Source organism: Microcebus murinus, chromosome 10, assembly GCF_040939455.1.
Source record: "Microcebus murinus isolate Inina chromosome 10, M.murinus_Inina_mat1.0, whole genome shotgun sequence".
NCBI lineage: Eukaryota > Metazoa > Chordata > Mammalia > Primates > Cheirogaleidae > Microcebus > Microcebus murinus.
In genome coordinates this window covers 87537797-87562874 of record NC_134113.1, presented here as the reverse complement: position 1 = coordinate 87562874, position 25078 = coordinate 87537797, and the positions used below count along the sequence as shown (strand labels likewise).

At 41.3% G+C, this 25078-nt stretch overlaps 1 protein-coding gene across 1 annotated transcript; it reads left to right on the top strand.

Annotated features, from left to right (window-relative positions):
* The first annotated feature begins 89 nt into the window (after nucleotides 1-89).
* PDE6H (phosphodiesterase 6H) lies at nucleotides 90-23156 on the top strand. Its single transcript, XM_012753750.2, has 4 exons — nucleotides 90-197; nucleotides 19294-19468; nucleotides 20497-20537; nucleotides 22689-23156. Exons 2-4 carry the CDS (start codon nucleotides 19335-19337, stop codon nucleotides 22763-22765), a joined length of 252 nt encoding a protein of 83 aa, XP_012609204.1. The 5' UTR covers nucleotides 90-197; nucleotides 19294-19334; the 3' UTR covers nucleotides 22766-23156.
* The last annotated feature ends 1922 nt before the right edge of the window (nucleotides 23157-25078 follow it).

Sequence of the window (25078 nt, the reverse complement as noted above, 5' to 3'; positions counted from 1 at the left end):
GCAGTAAATTTTGCAGCTTTGTACCCTCAAGAAGGAACACATTTATTCATTCAATAATATTTGTTAAGCACCTCTTTTCTTCCAGGTCCTCTTCTAGGCTCTGGTGTGTAGCAGTAAATAGCGATGACATCTCTGTCGCCTTGTGGAACTTATGTTCTAATGAGGAGACAGACAGTCAAAATAACTGGAGCAAGGAGGTAAGTTTACAAATCAGAAATGGTAAATTCATGAGCTACATGCCACCACTCATTTCTCATCCTGATAGGGAACATATCATTAGTCAAACCTGATATATTTTTTTTTTCCTACCGACTCCAGTGTATCCTCACAACTTTCCTTAACATAGTGCTTTAGATACAGACAGTGGAGGGTATGGAAGCCCCCAGAAATCTGTAAAATCATTATGTATAGATACAGCACATGGGGGCACATGTGTGTGTGTGTGAGTGTGTTATTTGGGGAAGAGAGAGCATTCATAATTTTATCAAATTCTCAAAGAGATCTCTGATTTCAAAAAGACTAATTATTACTAATTTAGATACTCTTCAGGGTGATTTAGCAATGGACTTTCAGTAAGTTAGAAAACAACTGCTATGATTTCCTAAAATATCTCCTAACATCACAGTCAGTGCAGGGGGCTATCTGAAATGACCATTTCTGGTAGACAAATGACCATTTGTCTGTTGCAGGTTATCATTCATGTATATTTATTAGGTAGGAAAACTAGGAAGAAGAGACTCCTTTAAGGAATTAAAACGGCAGACCCTCCACTTCTAGCCTGTGCTGACAAAGATGTGTTATTCACTGAGACTCGCTTCCCTATAGCTCAACTTCTGCCAATGCAAGAAAATGCCTGTTGTGTTCAGAGGAATGCTCTTACTCTAAGTACCTTAGCATTGTAATGTCGAATGAAATCAACATAACTTGGGAACCTGCATAAGAATTTCCAGAAAAATGATCAAACTTTCAAGTACTCTCCAGCTTTTCCCTTGGGTTGTAAGGATACAACCAAAAGGTAAATTCAGACCAAATCTTCCATGGGGCGGTACCTTTGCTATGGAGCCCGAAAAAGTGACAAATGACGACTGACTGTTGAGACTTCCCCTTTTTGCACAGACATATTTGTGGGAGGCTACACATAGAGACTCTCAGAGAAGGCTTTCTGCCCTGAAAGCTGTCCGTTCTGAGGTGTGTTCAGGTGTGTTTAGCAGTCACAGAAGCCGGATGGAGGGGAGAGGTGTGGTTCAGGCAGACATCCTGGCTCTGTTTCCTACTGTCAGTGGGTCGGTGTGGGCCAGTGGTTTCATTTCTCCGAGCCTTAGTTTTCTGTTCTGTAAAAGAGGCATGGTACTAGTCGTCAGTGTTGCTGCAAGGGTTGAAACGATATGCAATAAAGCATTAAGCAGAATTCCCTCCTCTGAGTAAGTGCTCAATAAAAGGTCCACACTAAAAAAATCATCACTTCCACATTAAATTTTGACCCTTATCACTGTGTAGCAAATATTGGAATTACTGAAGAGAGCCATTTTCATCTAAGTGCCCATGATCAGACTATGTATATCTCAAATATTACCTTCCCCTCTCTTGGAACTTTCCACCACCAATCTAGGACAAATGCGGTAGTTTTCTTCTGAATTCCCAGAGCGTTTACGGTTTATTTATACAAAACAATTTAGCATCATGGTAAACGCTGATTTGTATTGTTAAGTGATTATTTTCTGAATTTTAGACTTACTTCTCCACTCAGATATAAAGTGCTTGAGGAAAGGGTTGTTTATTACATATCTTTTATTCCTTGGAATGCCTAGTATAATACTTGACTGAATCGTGGAAGAATTTGAGTAAAATCCTTCAGCAGAAATCTATGTGTCTAACTTAGGCAGCTATACATGCACCCCACCCCAATCTCTGTACTCTGGTGACAGTGTCGTGTGGCCTCAGGGTTGCCTTGGTGAGAGTGAGTACGATCATGACACATGTCAGCAAGGGGCGCTGAGACCAACTCTTCTTTTTCTTCTTTTCACCCTATAGATGGCATAGTGTGCTACATTATGCAGCATTTCCTAGCCTTGGCATAAAGGCTCATTTTTATTTTATTTTATTTTATTTTTTTTGAGACAGAGTCTCGCTTTGTTGCCCAGGCTAGAGTGAGTGCCGTGGCGTCAGCCTAGCTCACAGCAACCTCAAACTCCTGGGCTCAAGCAATCCTCCTGCCTCAGCCTCCCGAGTAGCTGGGACTACAGGCATGTGCCACCATGCCCGGCTAATTTTTTCTATATATATTAGTTGGCCAATTAATTTATTTCTATTTATAGTAGAGACGGGGTCTCGCTCTTGCTCAGGCTGGTTTTGAACTCCTGACCTTGAGCAATCCGCCCGCCTCAGCCTCCCAGAGTGCTAGGATTACAGGTGTGAAAGGCTCATTTTTAAATTCCTGGTTATAAGCCAGGATGTGTGTAAAGGTACAGAGATAAACAGGACCTTAAGTAGTTAATGATGTAATAGGGGAAGTAGAAATTAAACAGCTTTAAACCTCTTTGTGAGCCTAGGAAAGGAAAATACACGTGGGGTATTTTGGGAGCACAGGTGAGATTGTCGAGGAGGGCTTCCTGGAGGAAGTGGCTGCAGTGCTCAGTCTCAAAGAAGAGCAGGCGTGGGGTAGTTGACGGGGGAAGGGTCGGGAGTGGAAGAGAAGGCGTTGGAGGCAGGGCAGAAGCATGAGCAATGACATGGCATCCCTAAAATGGTGTGGTACGTGCAGGGAGTTACAAGGAAGCAGCTCAAGTTGGCTGGAATGTAAAATGCAAGTTGCGTAAGGATGAGAAGTGTGCCCGGAGCGGGGCAGGCACAGGGTCCAGATCACGATGGACCCCTTATGCCACGGCAATAAAGACCTTGGCCTTGAACCTGTCAGAGACGAAGAGCCATTGAGATTAAAGGAAGGATGTGCTCAGCTTTATGTTTCACATGATTCACTGATAAACTGGTGTGGATGCATCTGATATGAACAAAACCCATTAGGACACTGGTTAGGCTCGAACTAGAACACTCATAATAAAGAGAGAAAGAGGTGTTCAGACTTTAGAAATATTTAGGTGAAATTGACACGACTTGGTGATTGGAGGGATGTGAAAGATGAGGGTGACCTTGGTGCCACCACTAACTGAGAGTACTGAAGAAGGGGCAGATGTATTGGGGGAATAATGACTTGAATTTGGACGTGTCAAGTGTTGAGCTTGAAAAAAATGGTGTCAATTCTAGAAGGTGATTTCTGGCACACAGTGAGATATAAGCCAGGATTTCAACCTTAATGATTTGCGTGTTATCTGGCTGCAGATGGTAGTCTAAGCCAGGCTACCCAAAGGACAGTGTGTTTGCCAGCATCACCCAGGAACTTGTTGGAAATGACAAGTTTCAGGTAAGATCTACTATATCACAATCTCTGGAGTTGGACCCACAAATCCATTTTTTAAAGTTCTGCAAGTGAATTATGAAGGTTGAGAAACACTGGTTTAAACCATGGGATCACCCAGAGAGGGTTTAGAAAGAGAAGTTGGCTGAGTGCAGGGAAACACTGCTAGCCCCACTTTCGGTGTGGGACCTGAGACTACTTCTCACCTCCTCCTCTGCTGGCATCAAGCCCTACCATCATCGTGCCTCTGCTGCTCTTTCTTTCTTTCTTTCTTTTCTTTTCTTTTTTTTTTTTTTTTTTTTAAGACAGAGTTTCATTTTGTCGCCTAGGCTAGAGTATGGTGGTGTCAGCCTAGCTCACAGCAACCTCAAACTCCTGGGCTCAAGGCATCCTCCTGCCTCAGCCTCCTGAGTAGCTGGGACTACAGGTGTGCACCATCATGCCGGGATAATTTTTTTCTATTTTGTAGAAATGGGGTCTCGCTCTTGCTTAGGCTGGTCTCAACCTCCTGAGCTCAAGTGATCCTCCTGCCTCTGCCTCCCAGAGTGCTAGGATGACAGGCATGAGCTACGACATCCAGCCCCTGCTAGACTTTTACAACAGCCTCCTGTGTTTTCTATTTCCATACCAGCCTCTCTACCACTATTCTCCTGACAGCAGCCAGAGTGAAAAAGCACACTCACTATCACATCATTCTGTGGCTTTCAGACCTTGAGGGACCTTTCATCCATTTAGAATAAAACGGAAGTTGTTACAATGCTACAGCCCACAGGTTGGCTTGCTGTGGTAGCCAGCCTCCGAGATAACACACCCCCATCACATCCTTTTTTTTTTTTCTTTTTGAGACAGTCTCACTTTGTTGCCGGGGCTAGAATGCTGTGGTGTTGGGCTAACTCCCAGCAACCTCAAACTCCTGTACTCAAGTGATCCTCCTGCCTCAGCTTCCCGAGTAGCTGGGACTACAGGCACGTGCCACCATGCCCGGCTAATTTTTTGTATATATATTAGTTGGCTAATTAATTTCTTTCTATTTATAGTAGAGACGGGGTCTCGCTCTTGCTCAGGCTGGTCTCGAACTCCTGAGCTCAAATGATCCACCCGCCTCGGCCTTCCAGAGTGCTAGGATTACAGGCATGAGCCATTGCGCCCTGCCCCGCATCACGTCTTATCAAGGCTGCTCTGTGTAACCAGTGGAATATGGCAGAAATGATGGCATGTCATTTCCGGGGCCACATTATAAAAGACATTGTGCCTTTTGTCTTGATCTCGCTTAGATCACTCATTCTGTGGAAAGCCAGGTGCCACATCACAAGGACACTCAAGTCCCCTGAGGCTCTGAGGCTTTCTGCCAATAGCCATATGAGTGAGCCGTCTTGGAAGTGGGTCTTCCTGCTCCAGATAACCACAGCTGACAGCTTGACTGTAACCTCATGGAAAACCCTGAACAAGAATCCCCCAGTGGCCGGGCGCCGTGGCTCAAGCCTGTAATCCTAGCACTCTGGGAGGCCGAGGTGGGTGGATTGCTCCAGGTTAGGAGTTCGAAACCAGCCTGAGCAAGAGCGAGGCCCCGTCTCTACTATAAATAGAAAGAAATTAATTGGCCAACTAACATATATATAGAAAAAATTAGCCAGGCATGGTGGTGCATGCCTGTAGTCCCAGCTACTAGGGAGGCTGAGGCAGGAGGATCACTTGAGCACGGGAGTTTGAGGTTGCTGTGAGCTAGGCCGATGCCATGGCACTCACTGTAGCCTGAGCAACAAAGCGAGATTTTGTCTCAAAAAAAAAAATAAATAAAAAAATAATAAAGACTCCCCCAGTATGCTACTGCTGGATCGACCCTCAGGAACTGTGTGAGGTAGCAAACGTTTATTGTCATAAGCTGCTAAATTTTCATCATGCAGCACTAGAAAACTAGTACACTACTGATACGGCCTCTTGCAATTCTCCAGACTCATCTCCTAACGTTCAGCCATTGTTTAATCCGTTCCAGGAGCCTGGCCCCCTTGCTAATCCTGTCATGAGAAACAGCATTCTCTGCAGGAATGCTCTTTCTCCAGATAGCCATGCCTGTTTCATTGCCCTTCTCTTCAGGTCTCTGCTCAAATGTCAATCCCTCAGAGAGGTCTTCACCAGCATCAGACCTAAAATAATGCCTTTATCCCATCATCCTACTTTGTTTTTATTTATAGCATGTAACACCTCTTGACACATTTTCTATGTATTTGTTTCCCTGTTTATTATTCACTTTCCACAGAATGTGAGCTCTACAAGGTCAGGGATCTTGTTATATTTAATGCTGTATCCCAGAGATTAGAATGCTTCCAAAACGCATAGTAGACTATCAATGAAAACCTGTGGAATGAAAGAAAAAGGCTAAGAAACTGGGAAGCATCAGTATTTAGGAAAGATGAAGTAAGAGATGTCCACAGAGGAAGTCCATAGGATGAACAACTAGGGAAAACTGAACGAGTACAGGGAGAATGGGAACAGTTGCACCCGTGGGCTCGGGTCACTTGTATTTCAGCTTTGAACAAATATTTATTTGATTGCTGCCATGCTTGAGTTACTGCACCTCCTTCTTATGGATTTTAGAATACTAAATTTAACTTTATAGTTTGAAATAATTATAGGCTTACAACTTTAAGACATTGTAAAGAAATGTTCACCCACTGTCCCCCAGTGTCAACATCTTGCTTGGCTTTGTACAGTATCAGCACAGGAAACTGACACTGGTGCAATTCACAGGGCTTGCTCTGATTTCTCCAGTTATAAATGCACTGGAGTGTGTGTGTGTGTGTGTGTGTGTGTGTGTGTGTGTGTAGTTCCATGCAATTTTATTGTATGTGAAGCTTCTTGTAACTACCACCATGACCAAAATACAGAACTCTACCATTACCACAATGCTTACTTGCTCTACCCTTTTATAGCCACTCCCACCTCCCCCCACACCCATGCCTAGCCTCTGACCACTAACCTGCTCTCCATCTCTATAGTATTTTAGTTTCAAGAATATTATATAAATGGAATCAAACGTACTTTTATAATTGGCCTTTTTCACTTAGCATAATTCCCTTGAGAGTCATCCAAGTTGTGTGTTAGCAATAATTTTGTTCCTTTTATGACTAAGCAGTATTTCATGGTACAAATGTACCACAGTTTGTGTAACTATTCATCCACTGTAGGAAAATTTGGATAGTTTCCAGTTAGGGGCTAGTGTGAATAAAGCTACTATAATATAAACATTTGTGTACAAGTTTCTGAGTGAACCTAAGTTTTTACTTTCCTGGACAAATAACCAAGAGTGCAATTGCTAGCTTGCATGGTAAAATCCATGTTTGGTCTTAGAAAATCTTGGCAAACTGATTTCCACAGTGGCTGTACCATTTTACACTCTTTCTCACAGTGCATGAGTGATCCAGTTTCTCCATATCTTCGCAATCATTTAGTGTTATCATTTTTTAAAGCTATTTTCATAGGTGTGTGGTAATGTCTTACGGTTTTAGTTTGCATTTCTCTAACGAATGATTATGGTCAATGTCTTTTTGTGTGTTTGTGATCTATATACCCTCTTCAGTGAAATGTTTATTCATGTTTTTTGTTCATTTTCTAATTGGATTATTTGCTCCTTGAAAATTGAGTTCTTCACATTTTCCAGCCACAAGTTTCTTTTTGGGTATGTGATATTCAAATATTGTCTCCCAAAATGTAATTTGTCTTTTAATTCCCCCATCAAGGTTTTGCACAGAGTAATCATTTTTAATTTTAATTAGGTCAAATGTATCAATTTTTACCTGTTTTGGACTATATTTTCACTTGCAAATGTAAGACCTTTTCACTTAGTCCAAGGCCTTGAAGATTTTCTATATTTTTATTAGAGTTTTATAGCTTTACATTTTATATTTTAGTCTGTGATCCATTTGAATTAATTTTTATACTAGGTCTGAGGTTTTGGTGCCTAAGTGCATATGGTGTGAGGTTTAAGTTAAGATTCTTCCTTTTTCTTCTTTCTGGTCTATGTGTATAGATGAACCACCATTTGTTGGACAAGCTATCCCTCCTGTGTTGAATTGCTTCTGTACCTTTGTCAAAAATTTGTTGGGCATATATATGTGGGTCTATATCTGGGTTCTCTATATATCTGTGTTCATTGATCTGCAGGTCTTCATAGATTCTCTTTATGAGAATCTTATTCTCATGAGGGTTCCTAGTTCTCCTACTCATAGTTTGCTGAGAATTTTTTAAAAAATCATTAATGAGTTTTGGATTTTGTCAAATGTTTTCACTTCATCAATAGATATGATCATATGATTTTTCTTCTTTAGCCCGTTGATATGGTTGATTATGTTGATTGATTTTTGAATATCCAATAAGCCTTGCCAAGCTGGAATAAATCCCACTTGATCATGGTGTATTATTCTTTTTATGCATTGATCTATTTCATTTGCTAATATTTTGTTAAGGAGTTTTGCATCTAAATTCATAAGAGATATAGGTCTCTATTTTTTTTTACTGTCTTTGTCTGGCTTTGGTGTCAGGGTACAATAGGCCTCATGAAATGAGTTGGGAGGTGTTCTCTCTTCTCTATTTTCTGGAAGAGAATATTGCATTTCTAATTAATAAGTTTTTTTAAGATTAATAATGTTGTTATGAAGAATCAAGACATAGGATATTAAGGGAAAGAGGGGCCAGGTTTGTACATTTCTCCTCCACATTTAGTGTGCTCCTCTCTGGAGTCCACTGTGCACTAGTCAGAGTGGGAAGTTCAGTCTAAGAGATTCCAAATGTGTAGGAAATGTGACTTTAATTTGTCTTCCCACTCACTGGTATTTTAAGAAGCACTAAAGAAAGATTAGAGATTAGCACTTGCGTAAGCAGCTTAAAGGACAGCTAAATTTTAATTACTTTCTAATTACTTAGTACCTGCACTTTAAGTACTTTCCCATATATAATTAATAATACTTTCCCATCTGTCAGAAGGGACCAAGAACCAAAGGTGATAGAGCTACGGAATACAGAGCTACAAAGCATTTTACAAAGCATTTTAAATGCTTTTACAAAACATTTTATTATATTTAGTTTTAAATTTTGCATACAGTAGAGTTTACTCCTTGTGATATACATATGAGTTTTGACAAGTGCATAGGGCTGTATATCTACCATGATGATCAAGATACCAAATAGTTTCATCATCACTCAAAAATCCCGTGTGTTTTTTTTTTTTTTTTTGAAGTCAACTTCTCCCCTCAACCACAACCCCTGGTAAAACCAGTGATCTGTTTTCCAATCCTGTATTTTGGCCTTTCCAGAATGTCATAAATGGAATCAGGCAGGATAGAGGCTTTTGACTTTAAGTTTTTTTCACTTAGTGAAATGTTTCTGTGAATTATTTATGCCATTGCATCTGTCAGTAGTGAGGCTCCTTCTAGCTTTATTTCTTCTTTCTGTGCAATCTTAAAAGTATCCAACACACTTAAAAGTTCTTTTGGAGGAATTCCCTGGTGATTGGTCACATTGCTGAGAGCCATATAGCCCCACTACTGGGTGGTTAAGATCAAAGAGAAACTGACTAGAAATAAGACATTCTACTATAAAGACATCTGCACCCAAATGTTTGTGGCAGCACAGTTCACTATTGCAAGATCATGGAAACAACCCAAGTGTCCGTCAATTCATGAGTGGATAATTAAAATTTGGTATATGCTCGCAATGGAATACTACTCAATTCTAAGAAATGACAGTGAGCTAGCACCATTTATGCTATCCTGGATTAAGCTTAAACCCGTTATCCAAAGTGAGGCAACACAAGATCAAGAAAATGGGCTCCACATCTACTCGCCATCAAATTGGTACTGACTGATTAAAACTATGGTGCTCAAATGGTGATAGTGCCCACCAGGGTTTGGGGGAGGGGGAAATACACATTTTAGGGTTGTGGGGAGCATTGTGTGTGTGTGGGGAATACCTCTAACCCTTCTTGGGGAAAGGCAAAGATATACAATGTAACCCAAGGGTCAAAAAAAACCAAAACAACTTTTATCGGGTCTTGGGCAGATGGGAGAGGGGAGGAGGGGAAGGATATATAGTTACAAAATAGGTGCGATGCGTACCACCTGGGGGTAGGACATGCTTGATGTTTTGGTAAGGCAGGGGGCTGGGGGAGGAATGGCAGGGGCAATATATGTAACCCTAACAATATTTGTACCCCCATAATATGATAAAAAAAAAAAAGGAAAAAAAAAAAAGAAAAAAGAAGCCAGCCATTGCTAGACTAGCCAATGACCAGTGACGTTGCCTGGCAAATGAGCTGTATCTAACAGAGGCCGTGGCAGTGGCTGCTGCCTGGGGCAGCCCACTGGGTCCCAGTAGCAGCAGGAGTGGTAGAGACAGAGTGAGAAAGCAGCACTCGAAACAGGGAGCAATGGCTGCACTCCCTGAAGATACAAGGTGATGATCAGACCCTTAGAACTTCATAGCATCTTGAACATCATTTCATTCTCCATGGAGCCTTGCTGAGGGTGGTTGAATACCTTATCTTCCATGCTCCCCCTTATACTTTTGCTTTTTTTTTTAATTATTCTTTGCAGATAATCCAAAATTCCTTCTTTTATCATATCTTTTCTGTTTCAATAATTTTCTTTAGTCATTCTTTTAGGGTAGGTCTTCTGGTTACAGATTCTTTTAGTCTTCTTTTGAGGATGTCTTTATTTCCCCTTCATTTCTGAAGAACAATTTCACTTTGTATAGAATTCGGGGTTGACAGTTCTTTTCTTTCAGGACTTGAAAAATGTTCTGCTATAGCCTTCTAGTCCCTGAGGTTTCTGATGAGAAACCTACTGTCAGTTGAATTGTTTTTCACCTATGGGTTAAGTGTTCTTTCTCTCACTGCTTTCTAATTTTTTTCTTTGTCTTTAGTTTTCTGAAGTTTGGTTATCATGTATTCTGACATAGATTTCCTTGAGTTTATCGCATTGGGGTTTGCTACCTTCTTGATGCTATATATTTATGTCCTGCACTAAATTGGGAAATTTTTGGCCATTATTTCTTCAAGTATTCTTTCAGCTCCACCTTTTTCTTCTCTCCTGGGACACCAATGAAATGATTGTTTAGGTCTTTTAGTCTCATGGGTCTCTGAGGTTCTCCTAATTTTTAAAATCTATTTTCTCTCCTTTGTTCAGATGGAGTAATTTCTATAGCTCTATCTTCATATTCACTGATTCTTCTTTTTTTCTCCATTCTGTGGTTGCACCCATCCATTGAGATTTTTATGTTTGTTATTATATTTTCCAGTTCTAAAATCTTAATTTCATTCTTTTTCAGATGTTTAATTATTGATGAAAGGAGGTAAAAATTCAGAGTTCCAACTTGGGCTTCTCTGACACCACTCTGGTAGGGAGGAGAAGGCCTCATTATCCCTGGCTGGAGATGAAAGCTCAGGATCCCAGTGTGGCTGTCTCTGCTACTACCCAGGTGGGGAAGGAGAGGGTCACCTAATTAGAGCTGGGCCCGGATGAAAGTCCTGGCTCCCCACTAAGCCTTTGCTGAGTTGGGCCAAGTTTATTTTTCCTATGATGTTGGCACAGAATAGAGTGATTTTTGTTTAAATGTTTTCTGTTTTGCTAGGTTGCACCTTTGCTGGTCATTTGTCTAGAGAGAGAAGGCTTTTAAGAAGGATTTTTGTTTTTTGACTCCTCCTGGTAGCTTTGGGTTGCTACCTTTTCCTATATTTACTTCAGAATATATAAAAAAAACAAACAAAAAAATCCAGGGAAGTTATTGCCATGTTATTCCTTGGGTCCTAGAGTCTCTTTTTGGTATGGCTTCTTCTTGCAAATTTTAGAACATTCTATGTTTGTTTCATATATAGTATCCAGGATTTTTAGCTGTACTTCTCAGGAGGCACAGGAAGAAGTATGTCTACCCCACTTTGGTCTAGAATCAGAAGCAATGTAGATTTTTAAGTCTGTAAAGCAATTTGAGAATTTTCTAATTCTAACCCCCTGAGAGCCACGTTAGAATAACTTTAGGAGAATTTTTTCCGTCTGTAAACTTACACTTTCCCCATACTCCTAACCTCTCACTCCCCATGCTCCTAGGTCTCCCTTGGAGGGAGAAGGATTGTGGTCCAACTTCCCCCTCCCCAACATTGAGAATAAATGGATTACAAATCATGTTACTGATGAATATAGATTATTTTTCTCAAGTGTGTTGAGATGAAAAAAAAAACTGAGAACCTTGGCACTCTACGTCATTCATTTTACAGATGAGGAAACTGAGGCTCAGAGAGGTGTCAGAATTCTCAGGTAGTAGAGAGGTGTTAAACCCAAGCCTGCATGTGGGTCTAGAATAGAACTTCTAAAACGTTCATGTGCGAACAAACAACCTGGGACCTTGTTAAAATGCAGATTCTGATTCAGTAAGTCTGGCAGGGTCTGAGATCCCGCATTTTTAACAAGGGCACAGGTGGTGCTGCTGCCTTCCACTGCCCTGATGAATTGCAGTCTTTCACCAAGAAAATGCCAAATGTGGGAGGGCTTGGCAGATAAGCACCTAAATATTCACACGCCTGGCATGTAGGAGTAGAGGAAGATGTGAATGGTAACGGAGAGATAGAGCAGAGAGCAAAGGGACCCCTTGAGAGACCAAACACTTTGCTGGATTTGCAAGTTATTTGCTGCCTTCAGTACTCATCTAACTTTGATAAGGGCCATGGGAAAGCATATACACAACTCTTAAGCTGTTTAGTCGCTCGTGTAATCTGCTTGGGGCTTCAGGTTAAGAATCTTTCCCTGTATTAGAAGGATAAATTGACCTTTTTTCTCTATAATCTTTTGAAGCGCAATCCTCTGACAAATAACAATTTGGGGAAGGCATTCTGCAATTCACTGAGAGGGCATGAAAGTGACCAGAAAATAGGCATCTTGGTCCTCATCTGCTTTGCTGTGGCATATAATAGAAAGACAGTTGAATATGCAAGGTGTTCCAGGACTGGGCCTTGTTCCTGGCTCCATTATTAACCTTATTTGCAGTCTTAAATAAGTCACTTAATTTCTCTGTGATAAATTTGTCAAAAGAGCTTAATGATACTGGCATATGGACTAAGTTCTATTTAAAATAGTATGAAGTGCTGCGACATGCAAGTTAATGCTAGTGGCTCAGTGCGACTGGAGACTGAACCAAGTCTTCCAACCAAGTGTCTCAGTGGATTGGATGGTAACCTGGACCCCACACCCTGAAGCCTTTGGGGATGTAAGTTTCAATTCTCAAATAAATGTCATCAGTTAACAATTCCTAGCTATCGCTTGGGCCTTTTCTCTGTCAAATATCATTTTTGACTCTGAGGTTCCATCTCTCTGTACAGGCGATACCGGTTAGGGAGAGCTGCCCTGTGTTTCCCAGTGTCCCTGCTCACAGGATCAATGTCCCCACTGCAGCAGGGGGCTCTGTGGTTCACTCTCCTTTCCAGTTATCTAGAGCTCATAACTAAATAACATCAGTATGTGTGTGTGTGTGTGTGTGTGTGTGATTGTATGCACGGGTGTGTGTGTGTGTGATTGTATGCACGGGTGTGTGTGTGTGTGATTGTATGCACGGGTGTGTGTGTGTGTGATGGTATGCATGGGTGTGTGTGTGTGTGTGATGGTATGCATGGGTGTGTGTGATGGTATGCATGGGTGTGTGTGTGTGTATGTGATGGTATGCATGGGTGTGTGTGTGTGTGATGGTATGCATGGGTGTGTGTGTGTATGTGATGGTATGCATGGGTGTGTGTGTGTGTATGATGGTATGCATGGGTGTGTGTGTGTATGATGGTATGCGTGTGTGTGTGTGTGTGTGATGGAATGCATGTGGGTGTGTGTGATTATATGCATGGGTGTATGTGTGTGTATGTGTGATTGTATGCATTGGTGTGTGTGTGTAATGATATGCATGGGTGTGTGTGTGTGTGATGGTAAGCATGGGTGTGTGTGTGTGTGATGGTATGCATGGGTGTATGATGGTATGCATTTGTGTGTGTGATTGTATGCATGGGTGTATGTGTGTGTATGTGTGATTGTATGCGTGTGTGTGTGTGTGTGTGTAATGGTATGCATGGGTGTGTGTGTGTGATGGTATCCACGAATGTGTGTGTGTGTGTGTGTGTGATGGTATGCATGGGTGTGTGTATGTGATGGTATGCATGTGTGTGTGTATGTGATTGTATGCATGGGTGTATGTGTGTGTATGTGTGATTGTATGCATGGGTGTGTGTGTGTAATGGTATACGTGTGTGTGTGATGGTATGCATGGGTGTGTCTGTGTGATGGTATGCACGAGTGTGTGTGTGTGTGATGGTATGCACGGGTGTGTGTGTGTGATGGTATCCACGAATGTGTGTGTGTGTGTGTGTGATGGTATGCATGGGTGTGTGTATGTGATGGTATGCATGTGTGTGTGTATGTGATTGTATGCATGGGTGTATGTGTGTGTATGTGTGATTGTATGCATGGGTGTGTGTGTGTAATGGTATACGTGTGTGTGTGTGATGGTATGCATGGGTGTGTCTGTGTGATGGTATGCACGAGTGTGTGTGTGTGTGTGATGGTATGCACAGGTGTGTGTGTGTGATGGTATGCATGGGTGTGTGTGTGTATGTGATGGTATGGATGGGTGTGTGTGTGATGGTATGCATGGGTGTGTGTGTGATGGTATGCACAGGTGTGTGTGTGTGATGGTATGCATGGGTGTGTGTGTGTGTGTGATGGTATGCATGGGTGTGTGTGTGTGTGTGATGGTATGCATGGGTGTGTGTGTGTATGTGATGGTATGCATGGGTGTGTGTGTGTATGTGATGGTATGGATGGGTGTGTGTGTGATGGTATGCACAGGTGTGTGTGTGTGATGGTATGCATGGGTGTGTGTGTGTGTGTGATGGTATGCATGGGTATGTGTGTGTGTGTGATGGTATGCATGGGTGTATGTGTGTGTGTGTGATGGTATGCATGGGTGTGTGTGTGTGATTGTATGCACGGGGCTGTATGTGTGTGTCAGGGAAAGAGAAGAGATGGGGATAGCAAGAACTAAAGGGATGGGGAAGCACAGCTGATATTGAGTCACAAACTGAAATCTGCCTTTAGATAGCAACACTGTGTGTGTTTGTGAATTTACTGCCTGTTTATTGACTGGGTAAATAGTCAATATCTGTTTATCAGAGTATCTATTATCAGAAAACTGTTTGTCAGAATATCTATTATCAGAAAACTCCTAAGCCTGTCCCAGACTCACCCCACCTTCTCCCAGCTTCTCTGCTCCTGGGTTGGTTGTTCTGAGCTTATGACGGTGGGATTAGGTAGCATGAAGGTATTATAGAGAGTTAATTTAAGTCAGGGTGCAAAGATCCTTTCATTTATTGCAACGAGGGTAACTGGACAGCTCACAGGAACAATATTCAGCTCCGTATTCTCAACTTCTGGTGAGTTTAAGCAGCATATAATTAAAGGGTGTTGGAAGGTTGATCTGGCTCTAAAACCAAAAAATGGAAGAAGAGAACATGCTGGACCTATGGGCCTGGGCTGGGGCTGGGCGTGAAAATGGGAAAGAACATGAAGGAGATGCACCCAAACCTTTAATGGTATGTGACAAGCTAATAAGTGAAACTTGATTATGACAAGGTCACTGCAAACCTTGATTACTGAATTCATTTAGAAGGAACCCCAGACTGACCCTCCCTGTGTGTGGCTCCATGGCAAACAGTTTTCTGGGAACGGAGGGATCTGGGGCACGAAACAACCACAGAGCAAACAGTTCTTTACTCTCAGGATGTGCTTGAAGCCCTGGCCCAGGCTCTGGGAGGCTGATGTGAGTGTGAGGGTGAGCGGAAAGCGAGCAGGCAACAAGCATGGGAATGACCACAGAGCAGCGTGGGCGGCTCAGCCTCCTCCCTTTGAGGTTAAAATGTTTGTTTGTTCCATTCTGCAGCAGGGTACTTGCTGGATTTCTGGTTTTTTTTTTTTTTTTTTTTTTTTTTTTTATGGCTTTGGTTTGGGTCTTTCTTGTCTCTCCACGTTATTGATTCTCTCTGCCCCAGCAGGACCCTGGGTGACATTTGGGGGTCCAACTCTATGGTTAGAGAAAACAGTACTCCTCTCCTCTCTCCCTCCACTCTCTTTCTTAGTCCATCAACACTAGCCTTGTCTGTCTATATCTTTGCTGAGAAAAAGGGAACTGGAAGTCTAGAGTGATAGCAGCAGCAAGAGAGACTGTCTCAAGAACCTTCTGAAGTTGCTGTTCCTTAGCTGGAATTTATGGCGGATCATCCTCTGTAGCTTTATATAGTTGAGCTTTGCTGCCTTGGGTCTAAGTTGACATTTCCTCCACTTCCCTACGAAACTATGCCTTGAGATGTTCCTGTCTATGGCCATACCACCCGGAACGCGCCCGATCTCGTCTGATCTCGGAAACTAAGCAGGATCAGGCCTGGTTAGTACTGGATGGGAGATATTCCTTTGTTGCATCCATTTCTCTCTGCAGAAGAACCCTTTGTCATCTTCAAAAGGGGAAGGCTAACATTGCTTTATAAAGCAGGAAGACATTCTGCCTCCAAAGGAAGGAATTACTTGACACTTTTGGAGGCAAAACTGTGAGACCTTCTCTTATAGCTAAAATCAAGTCTGATACTAGATTTAGGATTATTCAGCTCCAAGATGCCCTTGTCATTTCTAAGAAAGCATGGTCAAGGACAAGCTCAGGCTTTGGTGATAGCTGTGAGCAACAGGACTATGCTTCCATGGCAGGAAAGGGTCGTATTTGTGCTGTTCTTCCCAAAGGCTTTGCAGAGAGAACTGGTGGGTAAATCTATGACAGAAACTCTATAGGCATTTGTTGACTGTTCTAGCTACTTACCATAATGCAAATCCTAGGGACCACGAGGATCCAGGGATTAACCCGGTGACTGTTATGTAACTCTTTCTAAGGAGTATCCTTTTATATAATGTATCAAACTTAGAATTAGACATAAACACTACCTAAACCCAGGGGTATAACTTCCAAATTCTATAAACGTGCAGAAGAAGCTGACAAGACAAAAGGGGAAGTGTAATCAGGAAGTCGAGTGTGATTTTTCAATTCTTTGGGGCTGCTGTTAGCTGTGCCAGAGCAATTCAAGAAAGGCTTCTTAAAACAGAATTTTAAGACCAGAAGTAAGTTAGTAGTTGGGGTATTTGAGGGAAGTAGAGGATTTCCTAGCAAGTGCTAATAACTGTTGCCTCTTTGGTGGGTGGTGAGAGCTCTAGGGAGAAGGGGGTGCCCCAGGAGAAGTGGGTACAGAGTCCCAAAGAGCATATGTCATAACTATAGATTTGTTCACATGGCTTTCTTGACTCCCAGAATGTCTATTGTATACTAACTTTTTTTTTTTTTTTTTTTTTAGCACTTTGTACTGGTCACTGTACTTACACTATCTCCTTTAATTTTCCACATTACCCTAAAAGGAAGGTATTATTTGATTCATTTTATAGGTGCAATGAGGCCCACAGAGAGTCATGCAATTTGTCCAAGGTCACACGGGCAGTTTTATGGAGCAGGAATTTGAAACTCGTCTATTTGATTCTAAAGAGCACGCTCTACAATGGGTTAGCCCAAAAGGGTAACATGACTGATTAGGATAACCTTAGGCCCTTATATTATAGAACTCTGGATCCAACATAATAGGATCCTAGTTAGGGTTGCCAGATGAAATAGAAGATGCCCAGTTAAATTTAAATTCCAGAGAAACAACAAATGATATTTTAATAAAACTAAACAAATTTTGTTTAGTAAAACAAATTATTATTTTTAGTATATGTACATATCAAGAAATACATGGGATATATGTTTACTTTTACTAAAAAATCATTTGTTGTTTTCCTGAAATTCAGATTTAACTGGGTGCCTTGCTTTTTTTTTTCCCTAAAGCTGATAATCCCAATCTGAATAGGCTTTCCAGATGAGAGAAAAGAAAGTTCATGATATTTTACTACTTTGAAAAAACTGCAGAGTCAAAAATACTTGTTCCAAGAGAAGCCTCCTCTGTGGCTTTGGCAGAGCTGGGATGTGTCAGTCACCGGTGGTCCATCCTGAACAGAATGCTACTTGGGGCTGCCCACCACCAATACCCATGGTCACAACCACATTTGGGAGAGGCACAAACCTTGCCTGTTGACCAGGACTAGAGAGGGCCCTCAGCACAAGAATTGAATTCAGTGAGCAGAAAAGCCAGCAGGAAGTTTCCTAAAGCCACTGAGGACTTTGGGAGGTAAAGACCAGCTAGTGCCTGCTCTGTGGTCTAACGGAGAAGTCACAGGGTCAGGATCTCATGACCCAGGGTTCAGGGTATTCATTCAGTATCTTCATTAATTTAGTCACTCATTCAACAAATATAATATATATGGCACATCTACTATGTGCCAGGCACTGTTGTAGGTTCTGAGACAACAGAAATAAATAGAAACTGGAAAGGCAGCCTCATGAAGCATATTGCAGCGGGATAAAGGCCGGATTCGCAGCATGAGCGGGGATCCAGGGACCTGGCTTGGTCCACTGTCCCTGGTACCAGCTCACAGATTAGCCAATGCATTTCTATTGACCAAATTGAGGACTGGAAGGAGAGAATGAACATAGTAATTGGGGAAAAGAAAATAAGGAAAAAATATCTTGGAGGAAAGGATAATGACTTAAACTTTATTTTCAAGGAAATAAAAAAAAGTTATAAGACTTGAGGGATGAGCAATATGGCAGGAAAAGAGAGCAATGGCTAGCTTGTGCCAGAGACTGTCATGGGGGATTGCTGCTAAGAACCTTAGCATAAATCAGTGCTAATGGGTGGAAGGAGGATTCCTGTGCAAACAAAGCTCCCAGGCACCAGATTATAGAACGGGTTGGCACAAGATAAGATGTTAAAGCTATTTGGAAGTTCTTTGGGGCTTCTCAGAATCTTCTTTCTGAACATGTTGTCAATTGTTGTACAAGAAAAGGAGAAAAAAAACCACCAATGTCATCCTAAAGCTTAGCACATTTATTTTTAAAATTTATCTTGTCAGTAATATTCTTTGATTTGCATTTGAAGAGTGGCAACATACATTTCTGTAGCCAAAATAAAGTCTGGAAATCCCATACTGGATAGGTCCATGATTCAGATAAAAGAAAATGTTGAAGATTTGTGAGAAACATGTGGCTACACAACCTTATGTGGAGTCGAAGCACAAACTTATCACTTAATCTCCCTGCGTTAACTTCTGTGTGTGTGTGTGTGTGGATATGTTGAATATATTCAGGGGTGTTGGTGCCCCTAGTTCAGTGCTCCTCCTACCCAGACAACTACATTGTCACCTTCTAGAATTAAGACAAAAATCTCTGCATCATGAGAAGATTAAACAAAAGAAGGACTCTACAGGAACAGTGCCAATTTAAAAATGCTCAACAAACATTTAGAGTCAGGTTACTTTGTAGCTGGATGGAAGACTATGTAAAGCTTACAGAATCTATAAATGATCTGAAAAACAGGAAATATCATTGAGTTCGGTTTTCTGCCCTTATGAATGGCAGCACTGGTGATCACAGAGGGGACGTTCACCATCATGATAAAGTCACCTAGAACGCTAGTGCCAGATGTATTGGAACAACAGATCTACCTAGATTTTACAGTTTGCACCCCACTACTTTGAATGCCTCCATCGATTTATACCATATTTTCTTAAAGATCCCTGTCCCTTCAAAAGATGATAATTTCTCCACCTTTGTGTCAACATAAAATACTGAGCTTCTTTATCAAAGTACTTTTCTTCCCCAGTCTACCCTAAAGATCTAATAATAACCAATGCTCCCTGTGACTTGAAGGGTCTTCTTTTTCTCTCTCCTTGTCTAAGGAGCCTGAAAGGGGAACATCAGCCACCCAAGGACTGTCAAGATGAGTGACAGCACTACTTTGGTTCCTCCAGCTTCAAACCAGGGTCCTACCACCCCACGCAAAGGTCCCCCCAAGTTTAAGCAGAGGCAGACTCGCCAGTTCAAGAGTAAACCTCCCAAGAAAGGTGTGAAAGGGTAAGATCAAAATGAAAAAGAAAACTTTCTATTGTTTTTTTCCCGCACAAGGCTGTTTTGGTTTTGAGACATTGATGCTCACAATATTAAACAGACTTACAAAAATTTCAACCTGATCCTCTATTTTCCTTTCTAACTTAACCTTTGCTGGAGTGTGCCTTTAGTCCTGGAATTTTTTCCCTCTCACCTCCCAGGTCTACGGTCAAATTTAATATGGCAAATGGTGGCTTTTATGATAACCATTGACTTGGCCTTCCAGACTTTTCTTGACCAGTCCTCTTTACTGGCATTCCTTATGTTTTAATCTGGGATACTAAATCACTGGCCATTTCCATAAAACAGTTTATTTTTATGGCTTCAAATTTTATGTCCTTAGTTCTTCATTTTTTTCTTCCTCTCCTTGGCAAAATCCTATTCATTTTTTAACACACAACTTAATTTCTTTTTGAAGCCACTACTGATTTTCTTTAACAAGCTTTATTATTACCTTCATACTTGCATTTTGTATATTTAGCTATCATAACTTACTTTATATTATGTCTATCTATTTACATCCATTCCCTGAGACTAAGACCACCCAGAGAGAATTTGTTTCTTTTTTTCTTAACGCTCAGTGCCTAACACAATGCCTGGTATGTAGTAGGTGCTTAGTTAATGCTGTTGACTAAATAAACAAATGGATGAATTAATCATTTTAATGCCTTTCATATCGCTTTCTCATTTCAATTTTTATGTTAAAAAGTGAAGCTTGAATAAATTTTCCCACTGATAATTCCAATTCTGGCTTTCAATTGTCTTAGGCTAAGTTCCTATGGGGGAGAAATATCTCTCCCCTGGGATACACTAAAACCTAATTAAGTGACTTTTTATTTGCTCCAGATCAATGCAAACAAATGGAGTTTCTCAAATATAAACACTTAAACCTTTTATTTTTCCCCTTTAAATCAAGAAACTCTTTATGTAACTCTAGGATCCTTTCGCTCTGATTTCAGCTAATTTCTCTTTTATTATTTATTTTTTTTCCATAGGTTTGGAGATGACATTCCAGGCATGGAGGGGCTAGGAACAGGTGAGCCACTCACAGATTTAAGTGAAACTTTGCACTAGGGGTTCCACCTTTTTATACACTTCATGCCTCAAGGCATACTTGAAAGTTATAAGAAATACCTACGGCAGAAGATCCTTTGAAGCCATAAAAATGTGGGGATTTAATTTAGCCTCCTAAGTACATGTGTTGCCCAGATGCAAAAAACCCTAAAAGATATCAGAATAGGCCCAAAGTTTAACGAATCCTCTTGTTTTGTTAAACAACCTTTAAGGGCATATAATAAGGAATTATAGACTTTTATGGCAAAAAAAATTCCCAGAGTTTGTCTAGCCCAACTTTACTTTTTCAGGAGAGAAATCTGAGATATAGAGTAATTGACAATCTGAAGCCACTGAGTTAGCTACTGGAAATAAAGGTGGGGTCTGGAGATCTCTCCACTCTACCACTCCCTTACTAGCTTCCTCTATTTACACATTCTCCTGCACCCAGAACAGGGTCCTATAGACATGAAATGCTTGCAATATAATTTTTTTAATCGACTGCACTATTTTTATTTATCAGGTAATGAATGCAATTACTGGACATTGTTTTTTTAAAACATAATAGACTTTATTTCTTAGAGCAGTTTAAGATTTACAGGAAAATTAAGCAGAAAGTACAGAGAGTTCCTGTAAATCCTCCTTACTACCTCCTTCCACTAGTACATAGTTTCCTTTACTTATGAACATCTTGCATTAGTGTAGTTCATATGCTGCATCTGATGAGCCAATATTGATATATTATTATTCTTTTAACTAAAATTGATAGCTTACATTAGGGTTAATTTCGTGTTGTACAGTTCTAAGGGTTTTGATAAATGCATGCATATATCTGCCGTTATAGTGTCACACAGAATAGTTTCACTGCCCTAAAAAATGCCCTGTGCTCCACATGGCTGTATTTCCCTCCCCCCAAAACCATGACAGCCACTAATCTTTTTACTGTCTCTATAGTTTTACCTTTTCTTGAATGCCATATAGTTAGAATCATACGGTATAAAGCTTCTTTCACTTAACAATATTTATTTTTCTCCATGTCTTTATGTGGCTTGATAGCTCATTTCTTTTTATTGTTGAATAATACTGTAGGGTTGTACCACAGTTTGTTTATCCCATCGAGGGATATCTGGTTGGTTGCTTCCACATTTTGGCAATAATGAGTAAAGCTGTTATAAATACTTGTGTGCAGGCTTTTGTGTAGACTTAAGTTTTCAACTCATTCAACATACTTTTGATAAATGATGGCATTCATAGCAATCAGTGTCTTTACCAACCAGTCCTCAATGTATCTGCTTTGTGCAGTCAAATGCCACTCCTGGGATCTCAAATAAGTTTTCTAGCCATCTTACAAAGCTCATTTGCCGTTCTCCTAGATCAGCTGCTTCTATATTTTGGGCAGGTGCGTACAAGACTAGCAAATTAGCTTTAGGCTCTGGAAGATACACTTGACTCTGCCAGCGTATTTGGAGTAATGTCAAGAGGTTTAGACTGAGGGGACGTCTGAGGTCTTTGACCTGGTTCTAGTCCCATCTCTACAAACTGTGTGATTATTTTGCTGGCTGTTTCATCTCTCTGGGTGTTATCCAGCTTCTCTGGTACTCTAGGGTAATAACATCTTATTGTTCAAAATTAAGGGGCTAGATCAGATAATGCCTTGAGCTCACTTGCCAATAAGCAATTGGAAAAGGAACCGAAGAGCAAACACAGAATCCCAAGGAATCCATCTGGATTGTCAAGGAATCCCTCTGGAGGAAGGAGACTGTAGATAATCCTACCAGGGGGATTTAAAGCACTGCTATTTCTCATTTTAACCCTTGGCCTTACTGGAATTCCACTTCTGTTCCCTCCTTAGTGATTGTGCTTTGGGCAAACTCAGTGAGCTGTACCCCACAGGGAGCCCCCAGTCAAAAGCTGAGAGTTGCCTCCCCAAAGAGGATGCAGAATGAAACCAAGGGAGATGCCTAGAGGGCAGCAATTAAGCAATGGTCTGATTCTTGCTGGGCCACAGGGCCATTCCAGATAACTGCCCAGTCTGGACAATGAGCAGCAGAGAGGCGTGAGAAGTCTGTCTTTGTGAGCAGAGGAGCCTATCCTTAGGGTGAGGTTGGCTTACATGTTCTTCTGTGTCTTGCAGACATCACGGTGATTTGTCCCTGGGAGGCGTTCAGCCACCTGGAATTGCACGAGCTCGCTCAGTTTGGGATTATCTGAGACACCAGAAATTCTGCCACTCTCAACAGCATCTGCCGTAACTTTGATTACTTTTGTCCTAATGATCTGCCAGAGTTTTGAAATTCTGCTGTTTGGAAGTGGTTTCTTTGGCTTACAAGGTCATTTTCCATCAGTTACTACTGAGAGTTCTCTTAGTGTTAATCTCTCCTACAGCATAGCTCAGCTCAGAATAGCGGATGAAAATGTTTTGTCAGAGCATTTCAAACTTTATACTTTTTCCTATTAGCTGCTTAGAAGTTCAGCAGTATTTCTCTACATTTCATTTATGTGTAAGTCCTTCAAATCTGTTTTTGCTAAGCATTCATTATGATTAGAAGACTTCTAAGATAACATTTATTTCACTCCCCTTCCTTTTTATTTAATAAAGGAGATATTTACCTTGAATCTTATGGTGAGGTTGTGTTAAATGCTATATGCAAAAATCTGATACCCTATTCTGAGAACCAGTTAAACAAAGCAGGCACCGCCATAAGGGAAATAAGCACAGTGCATGCATAAGACCACAGGATTGAGATCCAAGTTCTAATTCTGTTTGCAAATCTGTAACTTGTGCAGTTTCTGGGTCTACGTTTTATTAAACTTCATTTCAGTTTTTCCCAGAGCTCCCATGAAGCTCTAAATTGTACCATTCTAAGTTGGTGGAAAACTGGAGATTTCAACTCAGAATTCTGACAAGGTGGCTGTTAGGGTGGAAAGTCTAGTAGGTGCTCTTGGCACGGGGAGAGTTTCTCATGCAGACATTAGAATACATAAAAGTAAAAAAAGTTTACTTTATCTTTTTAGAAGAAGAGAGAGAAAGAATGGGAAAGAGGAAAGAGAGGGTGGGCAGGGAGTTGGAGTGGCATCCCAAAGAAAGAAAAGGGGGTCCAGCCCTGAGGCCAGTGCTTGCTGATTTTAAGGGGGATGAAGAGGGGAAAAAGTAGTGATGGCTGTCAGTTGAGAACAAAAGCAGCAGCAGGGTGTCGAAGTCCAAGAGTTGGTTTCCCCACCTTTCCTTGGAGCCGGGATTATTGGGATTATCGCAGGAGACGTGACTCTGCCCTGGAGATGTGGTTGAGGCTGTAGCTTGTTCTCCTGCTGTTTACTGGTGAACTCTGTAAAAATAGATTCGTGAAAAACAATTTTAAAGGAAAAGACTTACACCTCTTTTCCATCCGTTCAGCTGTTTTCGGAAGTTGTGCAAAACCGAACTCCCGCCAGCTGCCTGTTAGCGGGAGAGCTCGTAGGATTGATCTTTAACTGTTACTAGGAAATTGCGGGAGTAGGTATTTTCCTGTCACTTTTGCAAGGCCACCCCTTGCAGTGGCCTTTTGCATGCTCTGGTTCAGGAAGGTTTCTCTTCACAGCACCCCCTCAATGAAATTATTCTGTCCAATGGCTTAGATGGGAGTCACAGGTTATTTCTACACACATTGACTGGCTTTGTGGACATCTATAGTAAATCGCCTTTAAACTGTCCATGGAAAAGATTTATGTGTTGTAAAGGTTTAGATTCAGGTATCAAGGATAGGTAGTTGAACCCTCTCAATAAAATGATGGTTTGCCCCACCCCTGAAGTTGTGTCTATTGTAATGTGCTCACCGCTGTCTTTTCCCAATACTTTCGAGGCAATTGCACAATTCAAATGCTGCCTCTATCTGCTTGGATGCTTTGCTACTCACAGCATGACTTTCTTCATTTCAGTTTTGTAATCTGTGGTAAAAGAATGGAGTAAATTAACGGAAAAGAGAAGCAGGATGATAGAGAGGAAAGGCATTCGAGTTCTAGTCCTGTCTCCACTAGTAAATTGTTCTGTAATTTTGGACAAAGATCCCACCATTTGCACCCTCCAGCGTGCCTGAGTTAGATGACCTAAGGTTCCTGGTAGTGATAAACTCTGTGACTTTGAGATCCTCAGAGTCTCAAGTGTGAGAATTGGAGGAGCTCAGCACTTGAGAGAATTTCTGTTGTCACAGGCTCTGTGTTAACTATTGCACAAATAATCAGGTTACCTTCTGGACAGAAAACTAGAAGTACAAAAGAAAAGTAAGGTATACATTGAAAAGTGGAGGCATAACATGCAGGAAGGCACAGTGGGAAGGTGTGCTTCCTCCTCTAGCATGAACTCCTGCCTTCACCCATGCACCTGTTTTCCCTCCTGCCAAAGGAACCCAGACCCTTGAGCCAGCGGTTCCATTCAACAGCAGGTGCCTTCAGCCACCACTGTTCATCCTAGGTGACAGTCAGAGAGGTCTGGCTTCTTCTCCAGTGGAGCAAGACGCTGGTCCACATTCAGCTTGCTTTGCAAATGTT

Bases quoted from the DNA above. Each gene is read 5' to 3' on its own strand.
- PDE6H (XM_012753750.2), top strand. From the start codon at position 19,335: ATGAGTGACAGCACTACTTTGGTTCCTCCAGCTTCAAACCAGGGTCCT. The intron at 19,469-20,496 runs GTAAGATCAAAA...TTTTTTCCATAG, and splicing joins CCCAAGAAAGGTGTGAAAGG to GTTTGGAGATGACATTCCAG. The intron at 20,538-22,688 runs GTGAGCCACTCA...TGTGTCTTGCAG, and splicing joins CATGGAGGGGCTAGGAACAG to ACATCACGGTGATTTGTCCC.